The sequence below is a fragment of the Rousettus aegyptiacus genome, unplaced genomic scaffold (genome assembly GCF_014176215.1).
Source record: "Rousettus aegyptiacus isolate mRouAeg1 unplaced genomic scaffold, mRouAeg1.p scaffold_m13_p_3, whole genome shotgun sequence".
NCBI classification, from domain to species: domain Eukaryota; kingdom Metazoa; phylum Chordata; class Mammalia; order Chiroptera; family Pteropodidae; genus Rousettus; species Rousettus aegyptiacus.
The window spans coordinates 127051033-127077553 of NW_023416306.1; the positions used below are offsets into that span (position 1 = coordinate 127051033).

The window sequence follows — 26521 nt, forward strand, 5'->3', positions numbered from 1 at the left end:
CCAACTCAAGAGTTAAAAGTCAAAGGATGTTACGAGGTTACTCAGCTGGTTCCTGGCAGAATCTGAGGGACTCTGTGCAGGCTGAATCCAGGGCCCAATTGTGGGCTCACTTCCTCTCCTTCCCATCCTCTCTCCCAGTTTTCTGCCCTTCCTTTCTATATTTACTAAGCACCTAATGTGTGTCTCGTATCACCAAAACCTCATCTTCGAACTGCAAATTGATTTGAAAGTGAATAGGAATATTACCTTTTATAGACACAAATTATGATCACAAATCTGTTAAAAATACACTCTGCCTTCAGACTGACATTTAAAAAACAAGCAAAAGCAAGGAGAAATCATGGATTTTAAGACATTGAGTAAATGTTTGGAGGAGGTAAAGAGAGGACTGGACCACTGACATTACATTTCTGTTAGCCTTCCTTCCTGGCCTCCGTCAAAGAGTAGTGTTGCTCAGTGATTATTTTCATGGCTACAGTAACTATACAAAAATCTTACTCAGTCTATGGTCATCAGAGAAGAATACCAAAGAATAATTTTTCCTGCATCAATGCTTTGCCAGCCTTTCCTTAGAAACCAAATTTGTGCTAAACACTGCAAGGCAAATCTCAGATGAATAATGACTTTCCTCTTCATCTTTGGAAGAAGGTCAAATCGCAGCCGAGCCTCAAGAAAGAACTGGATGTGTTAGGCCCCAGGAGAACCACTTCCATCTGGAGGGGCCTCAGGACAGGACACTCTGAAAAATCTCAGCTTTCACCAATCTCCTTCATCCAACACATATTCCTGGCTCTCCTGTTATGTGCCAGGTGCAATATTAGGCACAATCTCTTCCCGACAAGGAACTCACAGCTAAGAGACTCCTACGTAAACCTAGCAGGTGCTCAATAAGTGCAGCTTTGCAGTCCACTTAGAGGAAAATCTGGGTCTGATTTAATATTAGATCTAAACAGATGAATTTATGGTTCTATAGCACTTTGTTATAACTCAGAGTCAGACCACTCTGGGCCTTACCCATAGAACTGGGCTAGGATGCAACAACCTTCATTAGTTACGGGATCAAGCATCATATGCCTTCCCATGACACTCTCGGTTTCCAGGTCAGATTCTCTTTGGAGAATATATTACTACTCATGAATTCTCCCCGTTAGTGGAGCAAGGTTAGGTGACCCCAAATGGGAGGCACTGCTCATTATTGTTACCATAAAGGGGGAAGAGGGGATGGGAAGGAGAACAGATGCGACTCCAAAGCAGGGGATTCTTAATAGGAAAGAGTAATGTTTGAAAACAAAGAGTTCAAGTGAGCACTGACTCCATGTCTGTTTATAAAATATGATAGGTCCTGTGCAAATAAATGCAAAATATTACTTGTACAAATCCCATGCAAACCTAAATAAAAATCTATGGGGTTAGAAAAGCTAAAACAAACAAAATCTAGACATTAAACAAAGGCCTGGGGGATTTACTGGCCTATCTCAGATGGGAAAATAATTAGTAGGGTTCCTTGGGGGTGTGTGCTACACTGGTCATACTGAACCCCCTAAAATAGGATCAGAAGGTAGAAGTACACGGTGAGATTAAATGAAGAGGCAAGGACACTCGGATCTTCTAAGTGGTTAAAAGTCTAGTCAATAGGGATGAACTCCATTAAATTAAGCCCTATTCTGATGAAACAGGCAATCTGTAAGATAAAACAGACAAACATATAGTTTGAGAAACTAAGTCTTGTACGTGAAGATAGATTAATAGAATAAAGGCACAGAGACCAAATTTTGAGTTCACCATTACTTTCCCCAATCAGCAAAGATTTTACAATATACTCTTATTAGACCCCCTGCCCTATCTATGACAACCTAGCTAGTTATCACCATGCTTAGGTTTATGGACCACAGTTTGGTTGTTAGGAGTCAGAAGACCTGGGTCCTACACACTTTGGCTTGGCTCCCAACACACCTTCAATTTGAGAAAGCCATTTCACCTCCTTGGGCCTCAGTTTCTTCATCTGATGAGTGAAGGCACAAGCCAAGCAGTTAATCTGTCCCTTAGTAACCCAGTTTGTTAAAAAAGAGTTAAAAAGAACACACGGGGCTCTTGAAGCCCCTGCTCAATCTGAGAGACTGTCCTCAATTTGTCTGTATTCTGTGAGCCTTATGGAGCAAAAGTAGTTTTTCATAGAAGCTTCACAGCTGCACTGAATGGTAGAAAAATTTGATCTGTTTTTAGTCTCCCACATATATAGGTCATTATGAAAGAGTAAGTGATAGTGTTCCTATCATGTGGTTTCTCAACTTTGCACGCCCTGCAGAATCTCTCAGCTCCATCTATGTACCCCAAACAGGCAAAAGCAGAAAATTGGGGGCTCCCCCACACATAATGGAACTGGGCTAATTCTCAGCAGAAATGTTGGCACAGAACAACTCTGACTCCCATCTTGGTTTTGAATAGTCTTCAAGATTTATAACAGGAGTATCCCTGGATGAGCCACAATGTACCAGAACAATGTTCACAGCAATGCAACAGGATAAGAAATGCAACCTGGCACTTCGCATAGAAAATATTACACAGGATGAAAGAGAAGACGGACGGCTTTCCACACCCTTTATTCAAGGTTGTTGCTCCCTGAACAGAGTTTCTAAAGTTAGGTAAAATTTTTCTTTTCATTAATCAGTTGTTAACCCATATTGGAACAGGTTCCTTCTCAGAGAGATTTCTTTTTCTCTTATTGATTAGTGAACTACATATATTAGGGTAGATTCTTTCTCAGAGATATCTCACACTTTTTTTTTTAAATAGAAAAATTTCTAGTCAAGATCTCAATAAACTGGTTGAAGATGCTTTCTTTCTGCAATATATTTTTATTTTTTAAACCCCACACAGAGAGACTTTATACTTCTTCCCTCCTCTACTTAATTTTCATCATTGTATTCACTGGTTCTGACTGTGATGGAAATAGAGATCCCCAAAATGTACGTAATTCAGTATTTCTTGTCTTTCTGAAATACCCAGAAATAACAGGCCAAATGAATCTGTTCAGATTTCCACCAGAAAGTAACAGGACCAAAGCATATAAGCAGTTCCTCTAATTTAAGTGATAATAGTAATTTCAAAACTTTACTTGTGGAATTCAGACTTTGAAAACCAATTGAGCCATGGGCTACATTTCCAGTCTCTTTCCTACCATTCCTACCACCACACACCCACCACTCCAGCCACATGTAACCACTTGCCCTTCCGAGAACATGCCTCTGCGTCTTTGTATAAGTCGTTTTTGTCTGCCTGCAGTGCCTTTCCTCACCCTGCTTACTTGCTTCATTTCTTCAGACCTACTTCTGCCACCTCCTCTGAGAAGCTAACTCTCTGACCCACCCTCCCCACAGGGCTTATTAGTGTTCCCATTCCACTGGCTGATCCCACATAACTCTTACACTGTTTTTGTTTGATAGCTGTCTTCCTCACTAGACTGAATTTGTGAGCAGAAGGACGCTATTGTACACACACACGCACACACACACACACACACACACAAATGATTTTGAACATTTGATGAGTCAATGGTTTAGAACATGACAGCTGCTCTTGAGGTTTCTGTAAATAAGAGAACATGAAGTCTTTCACAAAACAGAAGAGAAAGATTAGAACACAGGTCACCTATGCCCAAGGCTTAGCTTTGCCATAACTAGCAGAATGATCTTCAGCTTTCCTCTTCTTATTTATCTTTGGCTTAAATGTCTGCATCTTTAATGAAGGGCATGGCTTCATGGTTCTAACAGTGACTGCACATGGGAGCTCTCGAGCACTTAAAAGCTCTTTCTATGTCTGGACTCTACCTCCAGAAATTCTGATCTTCGTTTGGAGTGGGGCACACAGGCATGGGTATTTTTAAAAAGTTCTCCAACCATAATGCTGTAAAACTGGAGAGCTATTGCAAAAAGAAAGTGAGAAAATACATAAAATAAAAGGAGAGATCAAGAGATACATAGAAACAAATGGGAATGAAAACACAACATATCAAAACTTTTGGGATACAGCAAAAGTGGTGATAAGAGGAAAGTTCATATCATTACAGGCCTATCTCAAGAAACAAGAAAAATCCCAAATAAACAACCTAATATTACATATTAAAAAAAACTAACAAACAAACAAACAAATCAAGCCCAAATCCAGCAGAAGGAAGGAAATAATAAAAATTAGAGTAGAATTAAATGAAATTGAGAACAAAAAGACAATGGAAAAAAAATAATGCAACAAAGAGCTGGTTCTTTGAAAAGATTAATAAAATTGACAAACCCCTGGCTAGACTCACTAAAGAAAAAAGAGAAAGGACACACATAAACAAAATTAAAAATGAAAGAGAAGTTACAACAGATACCAATGAAATACAAAGCACCTTACAAAAATACTATGAAAAATTATATGCCACCAAATTTGATAACCTAGAAGAAATGGATAAGTTCGTAGAAATATACGATCTTCCTAGACCGAATCATGAAGAATTGGAAAATCTAGTAGACCGATCAACAGTATGGAAATTAAAATAATCATCAAAAAGTAAAAATCCAGAACCAGATGGCTTCACTAGTAAATGTTTGGCTTCACTACCAAACATTCAAAGATGATTTCATACCTGTTCTTCTCAAATTTTTCCAAAAAATTGAAGAAGCAATACTTCCTAACCAAAATCTGGCAAAGATAACACAAAAAAGAAAACTACAAACCAATATCTCTGATAAATACAGATACAAGAATTCTAAACAAAATGTTAGCAAATAGAATACAGCAATACATAGAAAAGATTATACATCATGATGAGGTGGGCTTCATTCCAGGGGCACAGGGATTGCTTAACATAATGTAAATGATTAATGTGATACAATGCATAAACGAAATAAAGGATAAAAACCGTATGATCCCATTGATAGATACAGAAAAAGCATTTGACAAGATACAGCATCTATTTATGATTAAGACACTGAAAAATTCCCAAGAACATTTTAATATGCTGCTGTTTGTTAGGGTTAAGAACCATGGGATTAAAGAATCTTTAAGGGCGTTTCTTTCATACTGTCTCTACTCCTTCACTGTTGGTTCTATTTTCTAATTGCTTAATATTATCGTTTATTGAGCACCTATTCTGTGCTGCTTGTTCTCATGAATATTATTTTATTTAATCTGATGACCACCCTATGAGGCAAGAATCATTACCCCATTTCAGAGTTGGAAAAAAACAACTACGAATCAGAGAGGTTAAGAAATAACCTGCTGACAGGCACCCAGTGAGTGGCAGAGCCAGGAATGGACTTGGATGCCCACAACAGACCTGGAGCTCTCTTTGCTCCACTACAGCTTCTCCCTGTGGTTCCTGCTTCTCTTCTCCAGATGTTCTCCTGGAGAGTAGGTCCCCTCTGCTATAGCTAAACACACTATCTGCACCTGAGAGACATTCTAAACCAACTGCCCTGTACACTTAGCCATCCTTTTGTTACAGAAGACTGTTCTTTTCTATTTTGAATAAATTTTAAAAATCAAGATTTTGATTTTTTTGGTCTGCTTTGATAGGAAAAAACCTGGCATAGTCAAGTTAATAGTACTACATGTCAGTCTCACTAACTAGGTGAACTACAGGGCAGGCATCCTGGGACTATCCATACTCAGCCTGAGCTCTGAGGAGAGAAATCTGTTGCAGTCAAGGAATCTCAGCCAGCAGGCAGAGACTACAGCCTACTTTTTCTCATTCTTCTTCAGCACTCAAGTTTAGATTTCAATCTTAAATTTAAAAAAAAGAAGAAAGCTAATCATTTAAAACCTGTCCCTCCAAAGGTTTTAACACATCAAAACTGAGCTATTTGATTTAAATGCTGGATGTTTCCTGGTGGGCTCATATATAACCTTAGAAGTAGGCCCATTAGCCATTTTAAAGAACAGCTAAAACTGTAGCAGGCTACTTCTACCTAGAAAGACTGAGGCTGCACAGAGAAGAGAGCTGACCTGACTCATTACTCGAGCAGCAGAAAGGGTGTCCACATCATGCAACATGGCATTCATCACACTTAGGAAATGAAAAGAGAACCCCGGCTGTGTAAATTAGAATCAGTGATAATACAGCTGCTAGCTACAAACATTTATTTGGCACAGATCAATCTGGACTCTCCTGTAGTTTGCTTTGATGGTCTCTCTATTATCTTGTTGACTAATGATGAAATCATGGTTTGTTAATCTAACTGAATAAAGAAAACACCATACAAAGCAAAATGCAAACTGTTTTCCTGTACTTTATTGAAGTTGTTTATTGACTCTGTGTTTATTAGAACTCCTTCATATTCACTCATTAAATATTTACATGTATTGCCTATGTATTTAGCTGCATTAATAAGAGTAACTTTGTTTCCTTTTTAAAGGTCTTCTGCTAAAGTAAATGGAAAGCAGCCACCTCAAATAAACTTCTCCTTGCTGATTGTTCCAGACATTTTGTGATGTACCAATAGGCCCCTTCTCCCTAGAGTAAACATAACAGGATCCATGTTCAAATCTATAGTTAAGTGACATGTTCCCTCTGAGAGAATCTATACAATTTCCCAAGTAGCCTATAAAATTTTTAAAGGTTAGAGGGATAAAGAAATAAGACACTATAAAATGAAAAGGGATTTAAGAATTACGTGATCATTTTATTTGCCTGTGAAAATTCTCTACTTGCCACTGTTAATATGGCTAACTATAAGTTGGCTTTCATATTTTAGACAATTGCTTCTTCCTTGGGTCTTCTATTGCCTGTCAATGTGCCAGATAAAAAAAACTAAGAGATACTCTAGAGGCCACAGGATTGGCTCCTCTCCAAGTGAATGTAAACCTCTCTAGAGAGAGAAATATCAAATGCAGACTCTGTTGGAAAAATTTAGCTAAAACTTGCTCCATGTACACTGCTATAAGCTACTTCACTGTTCTGAGTTTTCCAACAGCAAAACACTTCACAGGGGCACCTTCCACCTCATTCTCGTTGCCAAATTCTCTCTTCTCTCTCTTTCTCCCTCACTGTTCTCCCATTGAATACCTGCATCTTTGAAGATTACATACTTAGTTTTTACTGTTCTTTCTGTGAAGATAAAGAATTTCCTGTGGTATATAAAGCTAAAGTGAGATAACACCATACACCTATTAAAATGGCTGAAATTAAAAAGACTGACTGTACCAAACAAATACTGGCAAAGGTGTGAGGGAGTGGGAAGTCTTATACACTGCTGGTAGGTATATAAGCCGGCACATCCACTATGGAAAACAATTAAGCAGTTTCTTAATCTAATATGATCCCATTCCATTCCTAGGTATTTACCCAAGAGGAAAAGAAATACACACACACACACACACGCACGCACACACGCGCGCGCACGCACACGCACACACACACACAACTTACACATGAAATGTTCATAGGAGCTTTTATTTATAGTATATCCCAAATTGGAAACAACTCAAATGCTCAAAATATCTATCAACAGGTAAAAGGATAGACAAATTGTGATATATCCATAAAATGGAAAGCTTCTCAGCAATAAAAAGAAATGAATAAATGAATTATTGATATATGTAACATGGATATATAAATAAAATAACTGAATAAATTAATTAAATTGAAAAATAATCAGAGTTTCGAAGGGAAAGAGAACAAATGAAGAGGAAAAAAGAAACAGAGAAAAGCAGATTATGTTGAGTAAAAATAGTCAGACCAAAGAGTTTGTACTATATGTTTTAGTTTACATAAAATTCTAGAAAATGCAAACAATCTATAGTAGCAAAAAGCAGATCAGTGTCTGGAAATGTGGGGGAAGGGCAGAGGAAAAGGTGGGAGAGAGGTTACAAACGGGCAGTAGGAAACTTTTGAGGATGATGGAGGTATTTAGTATCTAAACTGTGCTGATGGTTTCACAGGTGGATACATAAGTCAAGACTTATCAAATTGTTCACTTTATATATGTGAATTTATTGTACATCAATTATACCTCAATAAAGCTGTTAATAAAGATAAATTAAACAATAAAAATGTTACTTTATTAGAGCAATTATGCCATACATCTCTTTGTTGTCCTTTGTGGACTGTTGGTGAAGATATTTATATTGAATCTACCTGACTTTTTAAAATATGGTTTAATGGTTTTAGTAAAAGTCAAATGCATTAGGAATTAATTAAATTTTAAAATAATTAGAACCTGAAAAGGAAAGAGAACAAGAAGGAAAAAAAAAAACGAGAAAAAAGCAAGAGGGGATGAAAATAAAGAACAGATCAGAGGCTAACAAGAGAAATTATGAATGATTGGAACTAAAAGGAGGCAACATTTGAGATTATAAAACTAAATAAGAATAAAGCATTGTACTCACTATAGAAATTGACCAATTCTCATTTATCTGCACAGAAGGTAGAATAGAATTACTGAGCTAAGGACTCACTGGGTTGGTAAGGGAAGGAAGGTCATTTCCACAGAAGAAATGGCACATGCGAAGGCACAGAACTGTGAAAGGCATGTTATGTTTGGGGAACGAGGGGTGGGGGAGAGTTGCAAACAGTGAAGTAACTCCAGAGAGCAGGGGACGGTGCATGGGCCAGGTCATGAATTAATTTGTCTGCAATCTGAAGGAGTCTGGACATTCAAGTAGAGATGTCCATTCTGCAGTTAGACATAAGTCTGGAGTGAAAAAGAGGGGCTAATAATTTTAAGTGAGGTATATCAGGGAAACGTTTTAAATGAAATATTAGTGTTGATTCATTTGATTATTTTCATACTGGTAAATAAAAAATCAAATGGACCAATTAGGTTACTACGGATGAAAAATGCTTCTATACTGACAGTCTCATAGGGAAGGAAGAGAGTCAGAGAGGGAAATGGTAGTTAATGACCACATTCAGAAACAAAGTTATGACTGAAATGAACCTTGGACCTTCTTTTAGGAACAGTGCTTTTATGCAGATAAGGGCTAAATCAACAAAAATTCTACAAAGGGAGAAAATCCGATCAGCTAAGCCTGGCTGGTAAATTTTTCTATGAATTCATCAGCTGAGTCTCTGGTTTCCCTTGAACAACCGCGGAACATAACAGGCCTAGGGACATAATGGTGTGGTGCGATGGCATTAGGGCTGTGCTAAACCTATGAGATCCTCTGGGAAACAGGCCTGGAGCACAGAAGAAACAGAGAAGCGAGAGAGGAATAAGTTCATGAAGAACTCAGTTCTATCTACCAAGAATCAACTTGATTCTGTACACTGAAGGAACCCGAGTGATTTAAGGACATCTTTACCAGTGCCCGGCGCTCCACAGGGAATCAAAATGCTTACAGGATGAAAAAGGGATCTTAGTTCTAAGATGATCAAAGTCACCTCCTTTGCAGCTAGCAAGCCCATTAGTGCCCTCTGGGTGCTAGGGCTGCTCCTGTGCACAAGGAGGAGGAACTAGGGGGAAATGTCATTAACTACACACGCACTGAAGAGTGGCAGAGCAGTGGCTGTGCTGCTGCTTGTCATTGAGGTGTCGCTTATGGAAATAAGTCTTAGCATTTTAAAGTTGCACTATGGTGTTACAGCTTCTATCTGAGAAATATAGTCAAAGCAGAACTCTGCTTACATGGCAACCGGTTCACCTGCATTCAGTCAGTTTTTTCCCCAGATTACCAATATTGTAAGTTTCATAGTATGTATAAACTTTTGGAAATATTTGTATACATCTTATAAAATACTGGCATTTTTGTTGTTTCTTTGTTGAATAATTCATAGACGTAGGGAATGCTTCATTAAATTAATTTCAAATTAATCTTTTTTCCTTAGGAGAGAGACAATTCCTAGAATGAACCTAAAGACATAGCAGACAATGTGACTGGTGCCTGTCAGTTTACACAAATATTTTATTTCAGCACAGCTTAACAAACTCAGAGCTTAGTTGTTTTTTTTTTTTTTTTTTTTTTTTCTTAAGTGGGCCTGGGAACATGTTCTGGAGTATGATCCAACTTCTCTTGTGTGTAAACTAGTGATTCTTGAATGTTAATGAACATAAGAATCAGTAGAAAAGCCTATTAAAATGAGAATCCCTGGACCCCATTTCCAAATGTCCTGAGAAGACCTTGGATGGTGCCCAGGAATCTGCATTTAAACAAGCCCCTTTCCGCTCTGCTGGCCCTCCGCCCCCCATCACTGTATATGAGATGGTTCTTGAACAACTACAGAAAAAAATACTAACTACATTACACTTTGCTGCAAAGAAATTTCTCCCTACACCAGAATTCAGTTCTGGCAAACTTAGGTTGAAGGAGTAGACCCCCCCAATCTAGGCCATAGCAGAATCATAAGCAAGTTCCTTAATAGGTACCAAGTATCCTCTTCCAACGCTACTCTCTAAATTGAGTACACTATTCTATTAAAAAAAAAAAAAAGATTCAAAAATCAGTTTATCCAAGCAAGCACCCAGGCAATCTTCCAAAAAGTGAAATAGAGCAGCAAAGGCAAAAACAAAAACAAAAACCCAAACATTTATTAGAAGACAAAAATATTTGTAAAATATTTATAAAAGTCATAAAACAAACAAAAGAGAAGTAAAACTGCCAGAGGCGAGCGAGAATCCATTTGATAGACATAGTCTTTACAAATGCAAGTTTCAGATTCAACTAATAGTTACTGAATTCTTACAATACACCAAGCAACAGGAATGGAATTTTCAAATGCGTTCCCTCCATTAATCTACAAATAAACCTGAAAGGAGTTATTTGGAGCCCCTCTTAACAGATGAAGAAATGAGAGATCAGAAAAACTAAATGATTTGCCACACAGTAAGAGAGATGGGACTTGATCCAAGGTCAGCTGAATCTAGCCCCTTTCTATTACACCACACTTTCCCAAGCATAAATTGCTCTATTAATTTCATTTAAAAATAAACAGAAAACAATGACAGCTAGTATTTAGTGAGACTTTACTAAGAACCAGGCCCTGTGCTAAATACTTTAGATGTACGAGTTTACTTCATCCTCACAATCCATGAATTAGGTACAATCATCCCTTATCTACACAGATAGGAAATCTGAGGCTGAAAAATTAAATGATAACATGTACTGTGAACAACTCTACGCAATCATTATAGAGATTGAAATTATGTCTAGTTTTCTGATATGGATTTAATATATTTAATCTTGATTGCTTTTAGTATGATTTAAAGACTGTTTTTGAAATTTCTTATTGAAAAGATGATGACTTACACTAGTTATTTTTAGAGAGGCAAAGTATTGTATTCTTTCAAGCTTTCATTGCAGCAAAGCAATGAGGAGTACTTTGTTTTCCTTTAAGGGATTCTAAATAAAGGACTGAAAGAAGTCAACTCAAGCTGAACTACATAAAGCTCTTCCTAAATTTACGTAAAATTCTATGAGGAGGTCTTTGTTGATCATTAGATTGATTATTAACTGTTCAGCTCAATTATTACCTTTGCTTATGATAAACCACTGGGTAGTTTTGTACATGGAAATTAACTTGGCCTGAATGTATGAGAGAGTATATAATCTGAAGATTAGAAAGATGATTTATGGGAAATAGGTATAGGAGAAAATCTAATATTTTACCTAATTTGTGCACATTTTGTGTCCCTTAAGAATTAAATATTTCCATTAGAACACTGGGATTATGTGTTTAGCAATCACCGAACATCTGGTGTCCAGCATTGGCTCAATCTACCAAGTGTTCAGGGCGTTAGGAAATCAGACACACTAACTCCTCAGCATGTCCCATCTGTCATGATTTAGGTTCTTAGGACTGGGGCTTTTTCCCATCTCTATAAGCCTTTTCACTTCCAAGAGAGACTTTTAAGGATACACACTGAATTAGTATTAAATCTATAGCTCTGGAGTTTAAATACCTATTAAAAGAGAGCTGCCTGAAAAAAAAAAAAGAACGAACGAAAGAAAAGAAAAAAAAGAGATGCCTGAAATGTCAAAAAATGAAAACTGCATTTACTATTGAGAGGCAACAGTGGAACTTAATCTCTCATTTTACATTCCAACTGAGGTTTTTGAAAGTGCTGGTCCTTCAAATATCATTCAATATCAGGCATGGGAAGTTATTCTGAGAACAGAATGGTACCAGAATTTGTTGATTATCTGCCAATATCAAGCAACACACTACTTACAAGGGTCCCCCAGCTGAGGTTCCTTCAAATTCTTTTTGTACTCTGGTTCCCACATCTCTACAATTCCATTTTCTCCAAATAGAAAAGGAACATTTTCCCGGAAGTGAATATTAACAACTGTGGAATTAAGATGTAGAATTATCTTTTTCTTAAATGTTGTTATGTTTGCATGAAGTAGCTTTTCATTTAAATTAAATATCTTCTACTAACACTATTGCTCCTTAATGCACAGATACATTTGAAAACCATGCTGAACAAGAGAATTTTAGTTCTAGCCTTGATTTTAGAAAGCGTCTTCAAAATCAAGAAATTTTTAAGTAAAATGGTGCATAATTATCCTTCTCTTCCTCTACGTTCCCATACACACTACACTACAGTAGCTACATATTCACCTGTCTTAAACTGAACTGCACAAGTTATTAAGGTCCAGCATAGTACTTGACATTTAATAGGTGCTCAATAAACATTTGTGGAGTAGACTTAAGATAGACTGGGTTTATAATTTCTAGCTCTTATATCAGAGACTGTCAGATGGAAGCATAATGTATCAAATGAGATATAAAAAGGCTAAACATTATAATTTTAAAGTAAATTTAGAAGAAAAGGGAATATATTTGAGTTAGAACAGTGTCTACGACCTCTTGGAATTCCTTTTGACTGTCCTTTAAACAAAATATGTTCCACTGAGAGAGTATCCTTCCTATGTACCCCTTTTGATATGTTATTCCTGATTTTTAATGGCTCCCTCCACCTGTGGAATGGTGAACAGCCCCCTAGCCAGTGGAGCACTGTGATTTGTAGTACAGGCTCTGGATGTTATTCTCAGACCTACAACTGACTAGCATGTGACCATGGGCAGGTTATATAACTTCTCCTAGACACATGCTGCTCACCTATGTAGATGCAGTGAGATGATGTATGCAAAGCACTTAGCAGGTACCTGGCACACAGTAAGTGCTCAATCGATGTTGGCTATTAATAACCACAATTTAAAGCCTCAAATGCATTTTAAAAATTATCCATTTAAACAGCTTTATTGAGATGGAACTCATATACCATAAAAGCCATCTTTTGAAGTATACAGTTCAATGGTTTTTAGTATATTCAGCGTTGTACAACCATCACAAGGTAACTGCTATCTGCCTCCAGAATATTTCATCACTCCAAAAATAAACACTATATCTATTAGCAGTCATTCCCCATTTTCCCCTTTTTCCAGCCCTGGGCAACCACTAATCTACTGATTCTGGACATTTTATATAAATAGGATCATACAATATGTGGCTGGTTTTATGACTGGTTTCTTTCATTTAGCACAATGTTTTTAAGGTTCATCTATGTTACAGCATGTATCAGTACTTCATTCCATTTTTATGGCTGAATAATATCCCATTGTATGGATGTAGATAGACCACAATCGGTTTATCAACTATCATTTGATGGGCATGGACATATGGATTATTTCTACTTTTTTGGCAATTATGAATAACATCTTTGTACAAGTCTCTATGTGGCATTAAGATTTTGTCAAATGCTTTCTGTGTGTGTGCATGGAAATTACTGTGTGGCTTTGTCCTTTATTTTATCAATATGAAGTATTACATTGATTTCTGGATGTTAAACTAACATTGCATTCCTGGGATAAATCCCACTTGGTCATGATGCATAATCCTTTTTGTATATCACCAGCTTCTGCTTGCTAGTGTTTTTGTGTTTATAATTTATAAAGGACATCAGTGTTTAGTTCTCATGTGATGTCTTTGTCTGGAAGGTCTTCTATACTTGGGCCTCAATTTTTTTTAACTAATTTTTTCAAAAGCTTGATTTGTAGAATCTTATTTTCAAGTTTATCTGCCTCCCAACTTTTCTCCCCAATCCCTTCCCAAGCCCCATTCTACTCCACAGAGACTTTCTATACTCTGCAGCCTCTAGTTGTTTACTACTACTGCTCCCTACTTATCCATATCCTATAAGACCAATATCGAATCCCACTTTCTCTTCAAGTCTTGACAGACCATCCAACTCCCAGAAACCTCTCCCTTCTTGAGATGCTGATGTCATATTGCAAACTAATATTTGCTTATTGCTTATAATCTATAAAATTTATATTACATTTAATTCTCACAACCCTGAGAAATATGTGTGCTTACCATTATTAAGTCAATTTTGTACAGAATAAAGTGACTGGTCCATAATAGTATAGCTACATAGTAAAAAAGATCAAACTCTAAATTTTGTTGGCATTTTAAAGAAGAAAAGTGCTCCATTTCACAATATTACCTTCTAGCTCTGAAATTAAGCATTTATTTCTCAAAGTCTTTCCTCCTTGGTGTTACTAACAAATATTTATAACGCATGTTGACTATGGATCAGATACTACTTGAGGTAGTAAAGAGAGGCCTATGGGATAGACTCTAAAAAGAATGCTATCTTCCTCATTGCCAAATCTATATATATGACCAGAAATTGTCATCTTCTGAAACTAAAGCTAAAAAAATCAACACTGAAACTGAGAAGCAAATCAGCTCATCCAAAGAGATTTAAAATGAGTTATTTATTGTACTAAAGTCCTTTTTAAATATTCTATACTAAATAAACCAGAGACTTTTCTTTCTGAATCCAAATATCTTTAGATTTGTATTCTTAAGGCTTTAATTGTATCAACTGAAGTAAATAAACTTGTAACCTCACTGACTATAATATATCTAGTATGAGGCAATGACATACTATGAGGATAAGTAATATGCCTGAAACCTAGAGAAAGAAATCAAAGAAAAATATCAAAATTAATAAAATAGTGCAATAGGCGTTTCTGCTTCTGGTCATAATGGAGTAACTGGCACTGGACTTCCCCTGACACTGTAAACAACTAGACAAGTACGTGAAATTTCTTTCTTCAAATTGTATATCAGACAGTATGGGACTGTGATTCTAGATATAAGAGAAACAGATAAGAGAAGACCTTTCTGCCAAAAGACTTTGTAGACTGCAGCATGGGATAGGGAGACCAAAGTAGAACATAACAGTGTTACTGAATTGATAAAACAGATCAGAGTTTTCAGAGGCTGAGGGGCTAAAATGTGACAGGTTCAGTAGCAGAGGAAGAGAATGAGGTCCAGAAAATTCCCAGGAGGCCCCCCATGAGACTTTGGCTGAATGCTAAACTGGGAATACATGGGGTGAGGCTCTATGAGACTAGATAAAGAACAAAGACCAGGTAATCTGTATGCTGAATAATTCCCAGAGCTTGTACAGGCTGGCAGACAGACACCTGGGTTCTGACTGACCAGAGCAGAAAAGACCTTGTTGAACCCTGGGTGCATTCAGTAGAAACTCCAGAAGAATCTCAACTTAGTAATCTTAGTAAATTTTAGTATCTCAGTAAATGATAAGCTAGTCCTAACAAAGCTTAAAATTAAATGTTAAAAAGGTCAAGATGTACTGTAAGTGACTTAACCACCTGTCGGAAAAAAAAAAAAAGTATAGTACTCTTTAAAGAATAACAAAATCCACATGTTCAGTAATGGTCACAATGCTCAGCATCCTTTCAAAAAGTAACAGACTTGAAAAAAGCAAATACATATACACACACACATGCATGTATTGGAAGAAAATAATGGTCAAAGTTTTCCAAATCTGATGAAAGCTATAAACTCATAGATCCTTGAATTTTCAATGAACCTCGATTAGGGTGAAAACAAAAAACCACAGAAACACATCATAATCAAATTGTCGAAACCAGTAAAAAGAGTATCTTAAAAACAATCAGAGAAAAAACATTATGTATAGAAAAACAAAGTAAGAATGACTGCTAACTTCTCATTAGAAACAGCACAAGTAGGTAAAGTAGGCCAAAGAGCTAAGAACAGTTTTTGTGTTTTTAAATGGCTGGGGGGGAAAAGAATCAAAAGAAGATTAATATTTTGTGATGTGTAAAAATTATATGAAATTCAAATTTTAGTATCTGTAAATAAAGTTTATGGGCCTGCAGCCATGCTCAGCTTATACATTACCTATGGCTACTTCAGGCTACAAGGGCATAGATGAGCAGCTGAAGCAGAGACTGTATTGCCTACAAAGTCTATGTCGTTTACTACCTGGCCTTTTACAGAAAAAGTCTGCTGACCTCTGCTCTACATCATCCCTTAAAACTCATGGGCATGTTAACTGCCAACTGCACCTACAGGATCTGGTGAAAATGAGAGGAGAGAGTTGTGTTTCCATTGTAATCTCTACCAGAGATTAATTTATAAACAATAATGCTTCCATCATTATTGTTCTTGACTCAAGAAAGTCATCAGATCCCCAGCCATTGGGGCAATCTCTTCTGGAATGGTTTTCTGTTTGTGTTTGCTCCTGATATGTGTTCTTTTTATTTCAAAAGGGAACAGGGTTTTGTTCGTTTGCCTGGGTCAGGTTTTACACAGACAGCAATCACAAAAGTGCTCAGAGATCTGTGGCATCAAATGTGCGCCTAGACTGTGACATTTGTCCATCTTCCAGCTGCACTGCCAATGCTGCCCTTTGAGGGTTTGGGTGCTCACTGCCCTTTGGTGTCCAGCCTCTCTGTGTAACATTTTCAGTTTTCTTTTAAACCTTCTACTCATTTGCAGGACTAATTCTCGACCCATGGTTTCCCAGATACCTACCTCAGTAGACCCTGTGAATGCAATCTTGTCTATGCCAATATGAGAAGCTATTGCTGCCCCAGCCGTCGGTCCGAATCCTGGCAAAATATTGATGACTCCTGGTGGAAAGCCAGCCTAACAAAACAAAATTGGAGGAAACGTGGGTTGTGTGAGCTGATGAAGCACATTAAATCAGATATGCTCCAATAGGCCCCACTGTATGGGAAGTGGGGGACACTCCTGAAGGCAGTTTCTCTTACCTCCTTGATGAGGGCTCCCATGTAGAGCGCACTGAGTGGTGTCTGCTCTGCTGGTTTAATAACTACTGTATTACCACAGCACAGAGCTGGAGCAATTTTCCAGGCAAACATCAGCAGGGGGAAGTTCCACTGAAATAAAAAAACTCAAGGTTGATAGATGGAAAAATATTCCTCCACGACTTTGTTTTCAAACTGTGACTTCTCAGATTTCTCAGACTAGGCCTCAACATAAATTTCATCTCACCACAAAGTGTAGATGTTTGGATTTTTCTTAATTACTTCATTAAGAATACAATAGGACTGACCTTGAAAAGCCAAATTACTATATTCCAAGTACCCACCGAAAGAAATCTCATGGTATAAAGGGAATCTTTGTTTTTTCCCTTGTTTTGTTTTGGTTGTTCATTGTTGTTATTCTATATGTTTTTAAAACTAGACTTTGGTTCCAGTAAGTTCTTGTGTATGAGAACTTTTTCTTGCATTTGTGATTTTTACACAGGAACGTCAGACTGGTATGAGAACTCTTAGTGTGGAAGAATGAGAAGAGAAAGTCCCAGCTATGAATTACAGTTAAGTCAATGCACATTTCAAGGTAGCACCTCTTCTTTACATATGTGTATTGTCGCAAAACACGTGACTGCAAAAAATTAAGATATGCTTTGATTTATTATTGTGAAGTATATCTTTATTATTAATTAATAAATTATTAGTATGTAATAATTTTAGTTTCTCTTGTATTGTCATATGCTCAGGCATGAGGCTCAGCACTATCAGGTGTTGTTGATAATTTCATTAAGAAAGAAAACAGAAATCCTGGTCCCCTGGCTTCAGCCCCTGACCACAATGTGTTTCTGCCTGAAGCATCTCAGCTGCCATCCTTGAAAGATTCTCACTGGCCCTGGCAAGCTTGCAAAAATATACAAGTGTCTTGCCTTCACCAAACACCCAATTTCTTTTCCCCTTAGTTGTTTATAAACTTGGGAGTCCACAGTGATGTTTCAATTCCATCTACAGTATATAAATCTTGGTTGCTGTAATTGAGCTGGAGCTGGCTGACAAGCAGCTCTTGTCCTGTCAGTGAAAGCTGCAGCTCTGAAAGTCTGGGAAGGGCAAGAAGAGCAGGTTTGAGTTCCTGTAGTTAAGGTGACAGACCTCACCTTGCTCTGAGCCAAGTGGGGTTTCCCTGGGTGGTTTAGGAACAGAATTTAAAGCAAAACTCTCATTTTTCATTTTCATTCTCTAATAAATTTCACAGTAACCAGGAGTTTGTAAGTCATTAAAAAAAATTAATATCACTCAAAAAATTTTGCCCCCAAAGCCAAAGATTATCTTGACTTAGTCTCTTGTGTTTTTAAAAGAGAAACTTCTTGACTATAGTGTAAGGGTTTACTTTGAGCCTCCCCTGAAATCCTTGCCAGAACTATTAGCTAGTATTGTTGCAAGTTTCGATGTATAGTGCCAAGGCTGTGTATGGGAGAGAGAGAAAAAAAGACAATGTTTAATGTTTCAATCCAAACACAAAGCACTGCATCTATTTCCCTTTACAAGACACACAACAGCCTAGCATGGTTTCAATTATGACCGTGACGTTAATTGTACTGCTGTGTCTTCTGTGGAGTCTTCTATCTTAGATTCTTATGAAAAGAAACAGTGGGAAAGAATGGGGATTAAAAGACCATATAAAACAATATGCTTGGAAAGATGGTGAGTCACAGTTTTAAAAAATAAACAAGCAAATATAACAAAGCATTAATTTTCCATAAGCCAAATGGACATCCATAACCAAGGGGCAGGTTATTAATACACAGGGCTTGGCTTTGCTTATTTTAATCATGAGAATTCCATGACTTGAGAACTCAACTCCTGGTAACGGAGCTGAAACCCTATTAACCTGTTCAAATAAGCATTTGCAGGGAGGCTGTTAAAGATATGTCAACAACATGAGCTCAGTTTTTTTCCCCCAGTAATGGAAAACACACATCGCTGAGGTCCATGTTTTATGTATCTTTAAGAGAACTGGTTCAAGTGAAAATAAATTATGAGGCGCAAGGAGATATACTCACCGGGATGATCTGTCCGCACACCCCGATGGGTTCGTGTCTTGTAAAGGTAAAATAGTCTCCATCTGAAGGAAATGAGCATGGTCACTACCACAGAATTCAGATTACAAGAAAAAAATGCAGAGGAAGAATTTGGGTGAAGGAAAAAAAAACTACAAATAAAGTTGAGAAAATATCCTCCTCAGCCATGTACGGAAGCTGGTAGAAGAGCTAGCACTTGACATAAGGTATCTCCAGATATGGTTCTCAGACACCCAAACAGAGTGCTGACCTCGAAGGCAAAATGCAGGACAAGCTGATGACAGTAAAAGCAGTCCTGGGGAAGGGCAGGGACAGAGCTGGGACAGCTGGAAACTGAAAAATATTGAATATGAGATTTTATATTAAATATTAAAATGACACTTGTATGTAGAACAGTTATTCGATTTAAAAACTGAAGTAACTCAAATTTTAAATAACTTTCTAAAGTATTTTTTAAAAACAAAGTATAATGCTATTGGGTAAATTTGAAATGCTAGGCTACTCGAAAAAGTGAGGAGTAAAAGTAAAATCTATTTGTAATTCAATCAGGCATTAAAATGCACTTCTTGGGCACTAAATGAATGCAGGAATATGTAGGTCTATTTCAAGAAGGCAAAAAAAAAAGTCCACTTAAAGAATGTTCCATCAATAAACCAAAGCCTCTGCTCTCAAACTAGCCATGAAAATAGGGATGACTTAAGAACCTTGTTTTCCTTATAAGAGCAAAAGGAAATTGAAATAAGCACCCTAGAAATCCAAAACGATTCTTCTTTAGGAAAATGTCATTACGTTTATCTGAATTATTTTAAATGGCTAAGTGAAATAACCAAAGAAAGACTGGTTTTAGCATATGTCTTTTCATTTCTGGTACTGGGCAAAGTCTTTCTTTTTCCCTCGGTTGCCAGCCCTGATGTTTGTTTTCTCTCTCAAAAGCTATCCCCCTGGGAAAGTGAAGGCCCTCAGTTAATACCGATGAAAAGTGTTACTATTATAGATAGGGATGAAGGTGGAGACAGGAGGAGTGTGTGGGCTGGGGGAAGAGAAATGATTTGATTGTTTATCATTGTCTCTCAGCACATCTGAATCACTTATATTCATCGCACAGAATCATTTGAATTAAATTCAAAATTATACATTTTAAAATAATTAAAGATCTCCTTCCCTCCTTCCTTCCTGCCCGCCCTCTCACTCTCTCTACTGGACTTCTTCCCAGAATTAACAGCTATCTGCTGCTGGTGTATCTTTTCAAAGAATGTTTTTTTCACATACAAGTATATGTAGCATCCTTTTATTCCCCCTTCCCATTTTTTAAAATATAAATGGTATCACATTAGTCATAGTCTTCAATATTTTCCAATTTTTTTTTTCATATAAAGCTAACATATTTGGCTGCTGAATGTTATTGCACTGGCTCAATAAATAATGGTACTACTTGTAAACTATCCTGAGAGACACAGAGATTGCTTTCAGTTTAGGCTATTATAAATAATGCTGTAAACACTTATCATTTTATATATCTTGGCATATCTGTGGAATTTCATGGTCTAAGCATATGTGCGTTTCGCATTTTGAGAAATCTTGCCAAATCACCCTTCAGAAAAGTTACACAATTCATAATTCCAACAACATGGTATTTTTTCCTACCCTTAAACACTGGGATTTTTCAAACATTTGAATTTCAGTCAACCTGACAGGTGGAAAATGGAAATTCTTTTTGATTTGTGTTTAATGATATATGGGTTGAATATCTTTTTATGTTTGTTGGCCAATTTCCTTTTCCTCAAGTTTATATCCTTTGCCATTTTTCTATTGGGTTATTCATCATTTTAGTCACTCGAAGAACTCCATGTATATTAAGGAAATTAGGCCTTTGAGTATGAGTATGAGTATATACAGAGTTTTTCCCAAATCTGCTGCTTGTCTCCTAATTTTCTTTTATGTGTATTTCTTTAAATGGCAGAAATTGGGAAGTAGGCAGCATTCAGCAAATGTAGGAAGGAAATGATTATAGATTATATCTCCATTACGACAACAACAAAAAATAGACAAAATGTGGAAACTGTCCACAGGATGGCTGTAAGAATGTTTTAAAAATCAAATTAACTATTTTAGTTTTGTATGCAAACAACTCAAGAATTTTCATAGAAATCATTCTTTACAATAGTCCAAATTACTACCCTTATTCAATTTATAAACCTCCAGAAAGGTGGGGTATTTTTAATATCAATACCTTTAATGTTTCACATTGTGTTTTTTGGTTTTTTTCCCCCACAGAAGATATAAATGTGATGTCAGGCTCTTCTTCCAAGGAAGGTTTTCTATGAGGAGCAATGACACCCATCAATAGGCTAGAGTTTCATCTTCAGGGAAATCCCTCCTAACTAAACTCTACAATTTGGCTAAGGTGATGGATTCAGGTAGATAATTGCAGACCTTAAAATCAGAGTGTAAGATCAAGATGGAATACAAATGAACTGAGGACCAAAAAAAATGAGACTATGAACTGAAGAATGACACAGGTGTTTGTTTAGCAGCAAGTGTGGGAAACTGGAATGGTTCAGAGAAAATCCACAAGGCACTTGCACAAGCATAGCATGGTGATTCAGGAAGCATTTCCACACACATCCCCACATTCTAAGTCCTTAAGAATTTAGTTATATTACTTACATAACTTTGCAAGTCACCAAAGAAATAAAAGAGAAAAGAAGAAAATGTAGGCAAATCTTAAAAAGCTGACCTCCTAAGGAACTGAACTCAATTCCATAATTGTGTCCCAAGAGACACCGAGTCATGGAGAATGAAAACTTTCTTGGATAAACTGTTTATGGACTGGACAATTAGCTAAAAGCTGACACAAAGAAAGGGACTAAAGAATCTTCCATCCCTACAGTTCCTCTATAGTTAATAAAGAAATAAAGGGTGGTAAACTCTTCCCAACAGAGAACTAAGTGAAAGACATAAAGAAAGCGACTTAGATCTTGAGCTCAGTCTGTATTCTCATCTGGTCACCCCTACTCTGACCTGGGGTGCCTGGCAAACACAAGAGCTGTGCTTTCCATGTGTACCCTTTTCTAGGGCAAAAGGCACCTCAGAGGTCCTTCATAGCTATTATGATCCTGTCCCCAGTCTCACCAAGCTTCCACACTAAAGTTACCCAGAGGCAAATTGCTCAAGGGCCATCTTCACAATTTTTGCTGTATCCAAGTATCACTTACTTTATTACTTAATAATTCTGTTAAATCAACTCATCTTTTAAAAATATATAACTACCTACTTGTCAGTCTCACCTTAATGAAAATCTATGAAACTGGTTGTATGAGCTAGCAATATTTTCTTCTATTTTTCAAATCTAATAATTAAAATAAAAAATGTTCACTACTTTATTGTACAGAATTATCTTGCAAGCTACCCATGCCATGTGGTATGTAATACTGTACTTCTCAAATTTAAATGTGCACACAAAGCACCTGGAGATCTTGTTAAAATGCAGACTCTGAATCAGTGAGTCTGGGGGCGGGACCTGAGAATCTACATTTCTGTAAGTTTCCATGTGATACTGATGCTTCTGATCCACAGACCACAATCTGAGTAGTGAGGTTCAAAGGAACCAAGTGGGTGAAGGGGAGTCCACAGGTATCAGGATGACCTACAGTTGCTTTATAGTTGCTGACTTCATTTCTATTTATTTTTTGCCTCTCTAATAACTCTACTAATTTGCCTGAAAGAAGTCTGAAGTGTAGGAGAATCTGATCAATGTTTTTAATACTTTTAAAATAGCAAAATAAGAACAAAAACGTATATAATTCTATAGAATCTTACAAAATATTTTCACATTTCTATCTCATTTCACACTCAAAACACTAAAAATATAGGGCAACTGTTATCATCAGAATTTTATAAATAAAGAAAATATGACAGAGAGGTTAAGTCCAGAGTGATATAACTAGTTAAGTTGTGGCTCCTGGACTTGAAGCTCAGTCATTGGACTTCAAGTTCATTATCCTTAGAAACATGTGAATAAGATGTTGAATTTAGGTGGATATCACAAACCATAGAATCAGTGTTATATCAGGAAGGAATGCAAATGGGGAAAAATGACAACCATTTTGTGAAAGGTAAAAATGATTCTTTGAGGATTAAATATGTGGACAAAGAGAACTCACATAAACTCCAGCATCTTAAGTTATAAAGGGAGCTCTGCAGAGCAACAGCCTCTTCCCTCGGGCTGTTGTCTCTCTCCTCTTCATCTAGGAAGAGTAGACTCACAGGGCAACAGTGTTAACTTCTCCTTCTCTCTTCTATACCCAAATTAATATATAATGATGAACTCTTTTCTGTCCTCCAAAAAATAACAACCCATATTCCTATCTTTTATGCTTAACCATGCTCTCCAAATACTACAAGGTCTCATCTGAATGTTCAAACCTCATGAGGAATAAAAAAATCTTAAAATTAGAGACTTTACTATACTATAAATTTGGTTGAACTGTGGACCAAACTTTACTGAATATATGTAGATTGAGCCATTTCTAGAATTATATTAAGAAAAGTCTTCATCCCTGGAAATGAGTAATGAAGAAAGCCTCTGCTCTATTTGTGAAACACATCTGAATTACTGTCAGAGGTTCTTTGATGGGGGCTTATTGTATTACACAGGAGAGAGAGCAAGTACTTAGTTAATTAGAACTATTTAATTATTTGGATTATTCTTTCAAGGTAAACACCACTTCTTAAAGTAGATTTTACAGTTGTTTGAAAAAAAATTTGACATGATTTTTGTTCTCATAAGAATGTCTGACATTGGCACAGTCTATAATAAACTAGATAGAGTACAAATGGGCGATAGATATAGTCAGGAAAATTTTTAAAAATCTGAAATGTGTCAGAAATTGAGAAGAAGTTATCAAAAATGGCCCTCAAGGACTAGCTCTCAATTACAATATTGAGTATTTTAAGAACTGCAACTAATTTTATGTACTTGTTTGCACACACAAAGAAATGAGATTTTTTAATAGATAAAAATCTGTAACACAATTCAGTGAATGGAAGGCCATCTTCCAATCTCTAATCTGTGTACAGAATTACCTTGCGAGGAGCTGGGAGCCTTTTCAATGACCCCAGTATTAAACACTTAGACCAGCTACACTGAACTATTCCATTATGTCCCTCAGAAGATTAGTACGTGTTTTGACAATGAACAGATCTCGCTGAACATTTTACAGCTATAATGATAAACTGTAAATGCCTATACAAACATTGAGACAACATTAGTATACAGTGGTGCTAACACTATTCTTTCCAGGAGTCTGCCGGTAGCTTCTCTGATGTTAGATTACACGTTCCCGAGTCTGTCAGGAAGTTATCTTAGCTCTACCACTACTCCATACTGTGATCTGTAAAGAAAGTTACTTTATTTTTCTCTAGACCTCAGTTTCTTTGTCAGAAAAACAAGGAGACTGGTCTTAGGGATCCCTGGGGTCTTTCTCAGCCTTAACCTCTCAAAGAGGTTACATGCGAAGCTGACTTCATGACCTCCTGCCACCACCAATCCAGGTCCCACTAACCGCCCTGCATTCTCAGGTGGGCAAAGCAAATAGTTCCTCACTCTCAGTGAACAATACGAATGAACGATGAGATCTCACCGCATGCATTCTCTGTTGACAGCACTAATCTAGACCTCACTATTGAAGGCAAAACCTTAGGCTCTAAGTCAGTGTCTGAGCATTTTTAGCTTATTCTTTGTTTAACAAGTAAAACTAAAAGGGGATTGAAGTGGGGAAATAATTACATATGACATAGGTAATTTTCTAAACTTTTCTACATGCTAATGTATCATAAAGCTATTTTATGTCAGAATTCAGCTTAAAGCATGGGCTATATTTTTCTACTTACATACCACAAAATCAATAAAATCAACACTAGTTACTGAGAAAAACTATATGCAAATAAGTTAACTTCCATTTCTCCCTCAGTTAATTGAAAACAAGCTTTGATACTTACTCTATCACAAAAAGTTTGTGAACATGAGAGGAACAGAGGATTATGATATAGTTTTAAAATAATCAAAATGGAGATAATAATACTTTCCATGCAAGGCTGCTATAAGATTAGAGATACTATAATGAGCACAAAGAAAGTGTTCAATAAATCATAGCAATGGTTATTATTTATCATTATAATTAAGAGTTGCCATAATAGAAGGGTCAAAGCATAAAATTCATGATCAGAAACAATGGCTCCATTGAGTACCATGGCAGGAAATAACAATCATCAAGACCCTTGTGAATGAAACAGAAACTACATGATTCTGTGATAACATCCAACTATGGGCCTTGAGCGGGACGTAACGGAAAGAAATGGGAGACGTTCTCAAGTCAGAAGGAGAAAAGCTGTCCAGCAGATAACTCAAAAATGGTCATGCTATAACTTTCCCCATCTCTTCCTAAGTTTTCTAGAGGGAGTCTACATTATAGGGTGAGGGGAAAAAGCAGGTACTTGCTCTTGCCAACTGATTTCTCATTATATAGTCAAACTGTTCTTTCTAAATTGCAGTTTTGATCATGACACATTTATTTAAAGTAAGTCAGTGACTCACCATTGCTATGGAATAAAACTCATGATATGGTTTACCCAGACCAAGAGCCCCATGGTCTTCTATATCTGGCTATACTTTCAGATCCACTGCCACACTGTACTCTCCTCCTTCCATGCTTTGTAGCAGCTACTACCACCACCTGTGATGGCCCTATCTCCATCATCACTTACCTGCTCTTCACCTCACATGCTTCTCCAGGAAGTCTTAATACTGGGTGAGATTGCCTCTCCTATGAAGTCCCATTGAACTTCATGCTTCCATATCTGAATAAGCCACACTATATTGCAATTGCTTGTCTACTTGTTTGTTTTCTTTATAGTATTTACTTACTGTGTAACCCCTATGCTTAAAACAGAAGCTAAAACATAACGGGTGCTCAAAAACAAACCAAAAAACCTGCAGAATGAAAGAAATGAGTGAATGAGAAGTTGAAGTTGATTCCTGGTACAGGAGGTAAAGGAAGAGCCCTTCACATTATATGGTAGATTTCCTGGCCTTCCTAAATAAGAAGTGAAAGAAATAATAGTATAATTCTTCTCGTTCTTTTTAGTGCTTATTATTTAATGTCACAGAGGCTAAGCTGGATGAACCATGGATTATAATTTGGTATAACAAAGCAGCCTTATATTTTAAATTAAAAAATAAAAGACTTTCAGCTTTATTCTTTATGGATGACCTGAAAGAACTGTGCTTTTCGTCTCTTTATTTCCTCTAGGAACAATGGTTCAGTACTGGCTAATTGGGTGTCCACATCAACATTGTAGAACATAACTACCATGAATAATGAAAATCGATTGTATATTAATCTAAA

General features: G+C 36.8%; 1 protein-coding gene across 1 annotated transcript in view; it reads right to left on the reverse strand.

The window, feature by feature from the left end:
* Nucleotides 1-26521, reverse strand: part of ALDH1A2 (aldehyde dehydrogenase 1 family member A2) — an 85192-nt gene that overhangs the window by 13903 nt on the left and 44768 nt on the right. The window contains exons 5-7 of the mRNA XM_016160452.2: nt 19098-19159; nt 17035-17163; nt 16796-16909 (exon numbers count right to left, since the gene is read on the reverse strand). Of these exons, the coding sequence (XP_016015938.2) occupies nt 16796-16909; nt 17035-17163; nt 19098-19159 (305 nt within the window). The remainder of the gene's footprint in view (nt 1-16795; nt 16910-17034; nt 17164-19097; nt 19160-26521) is intronic.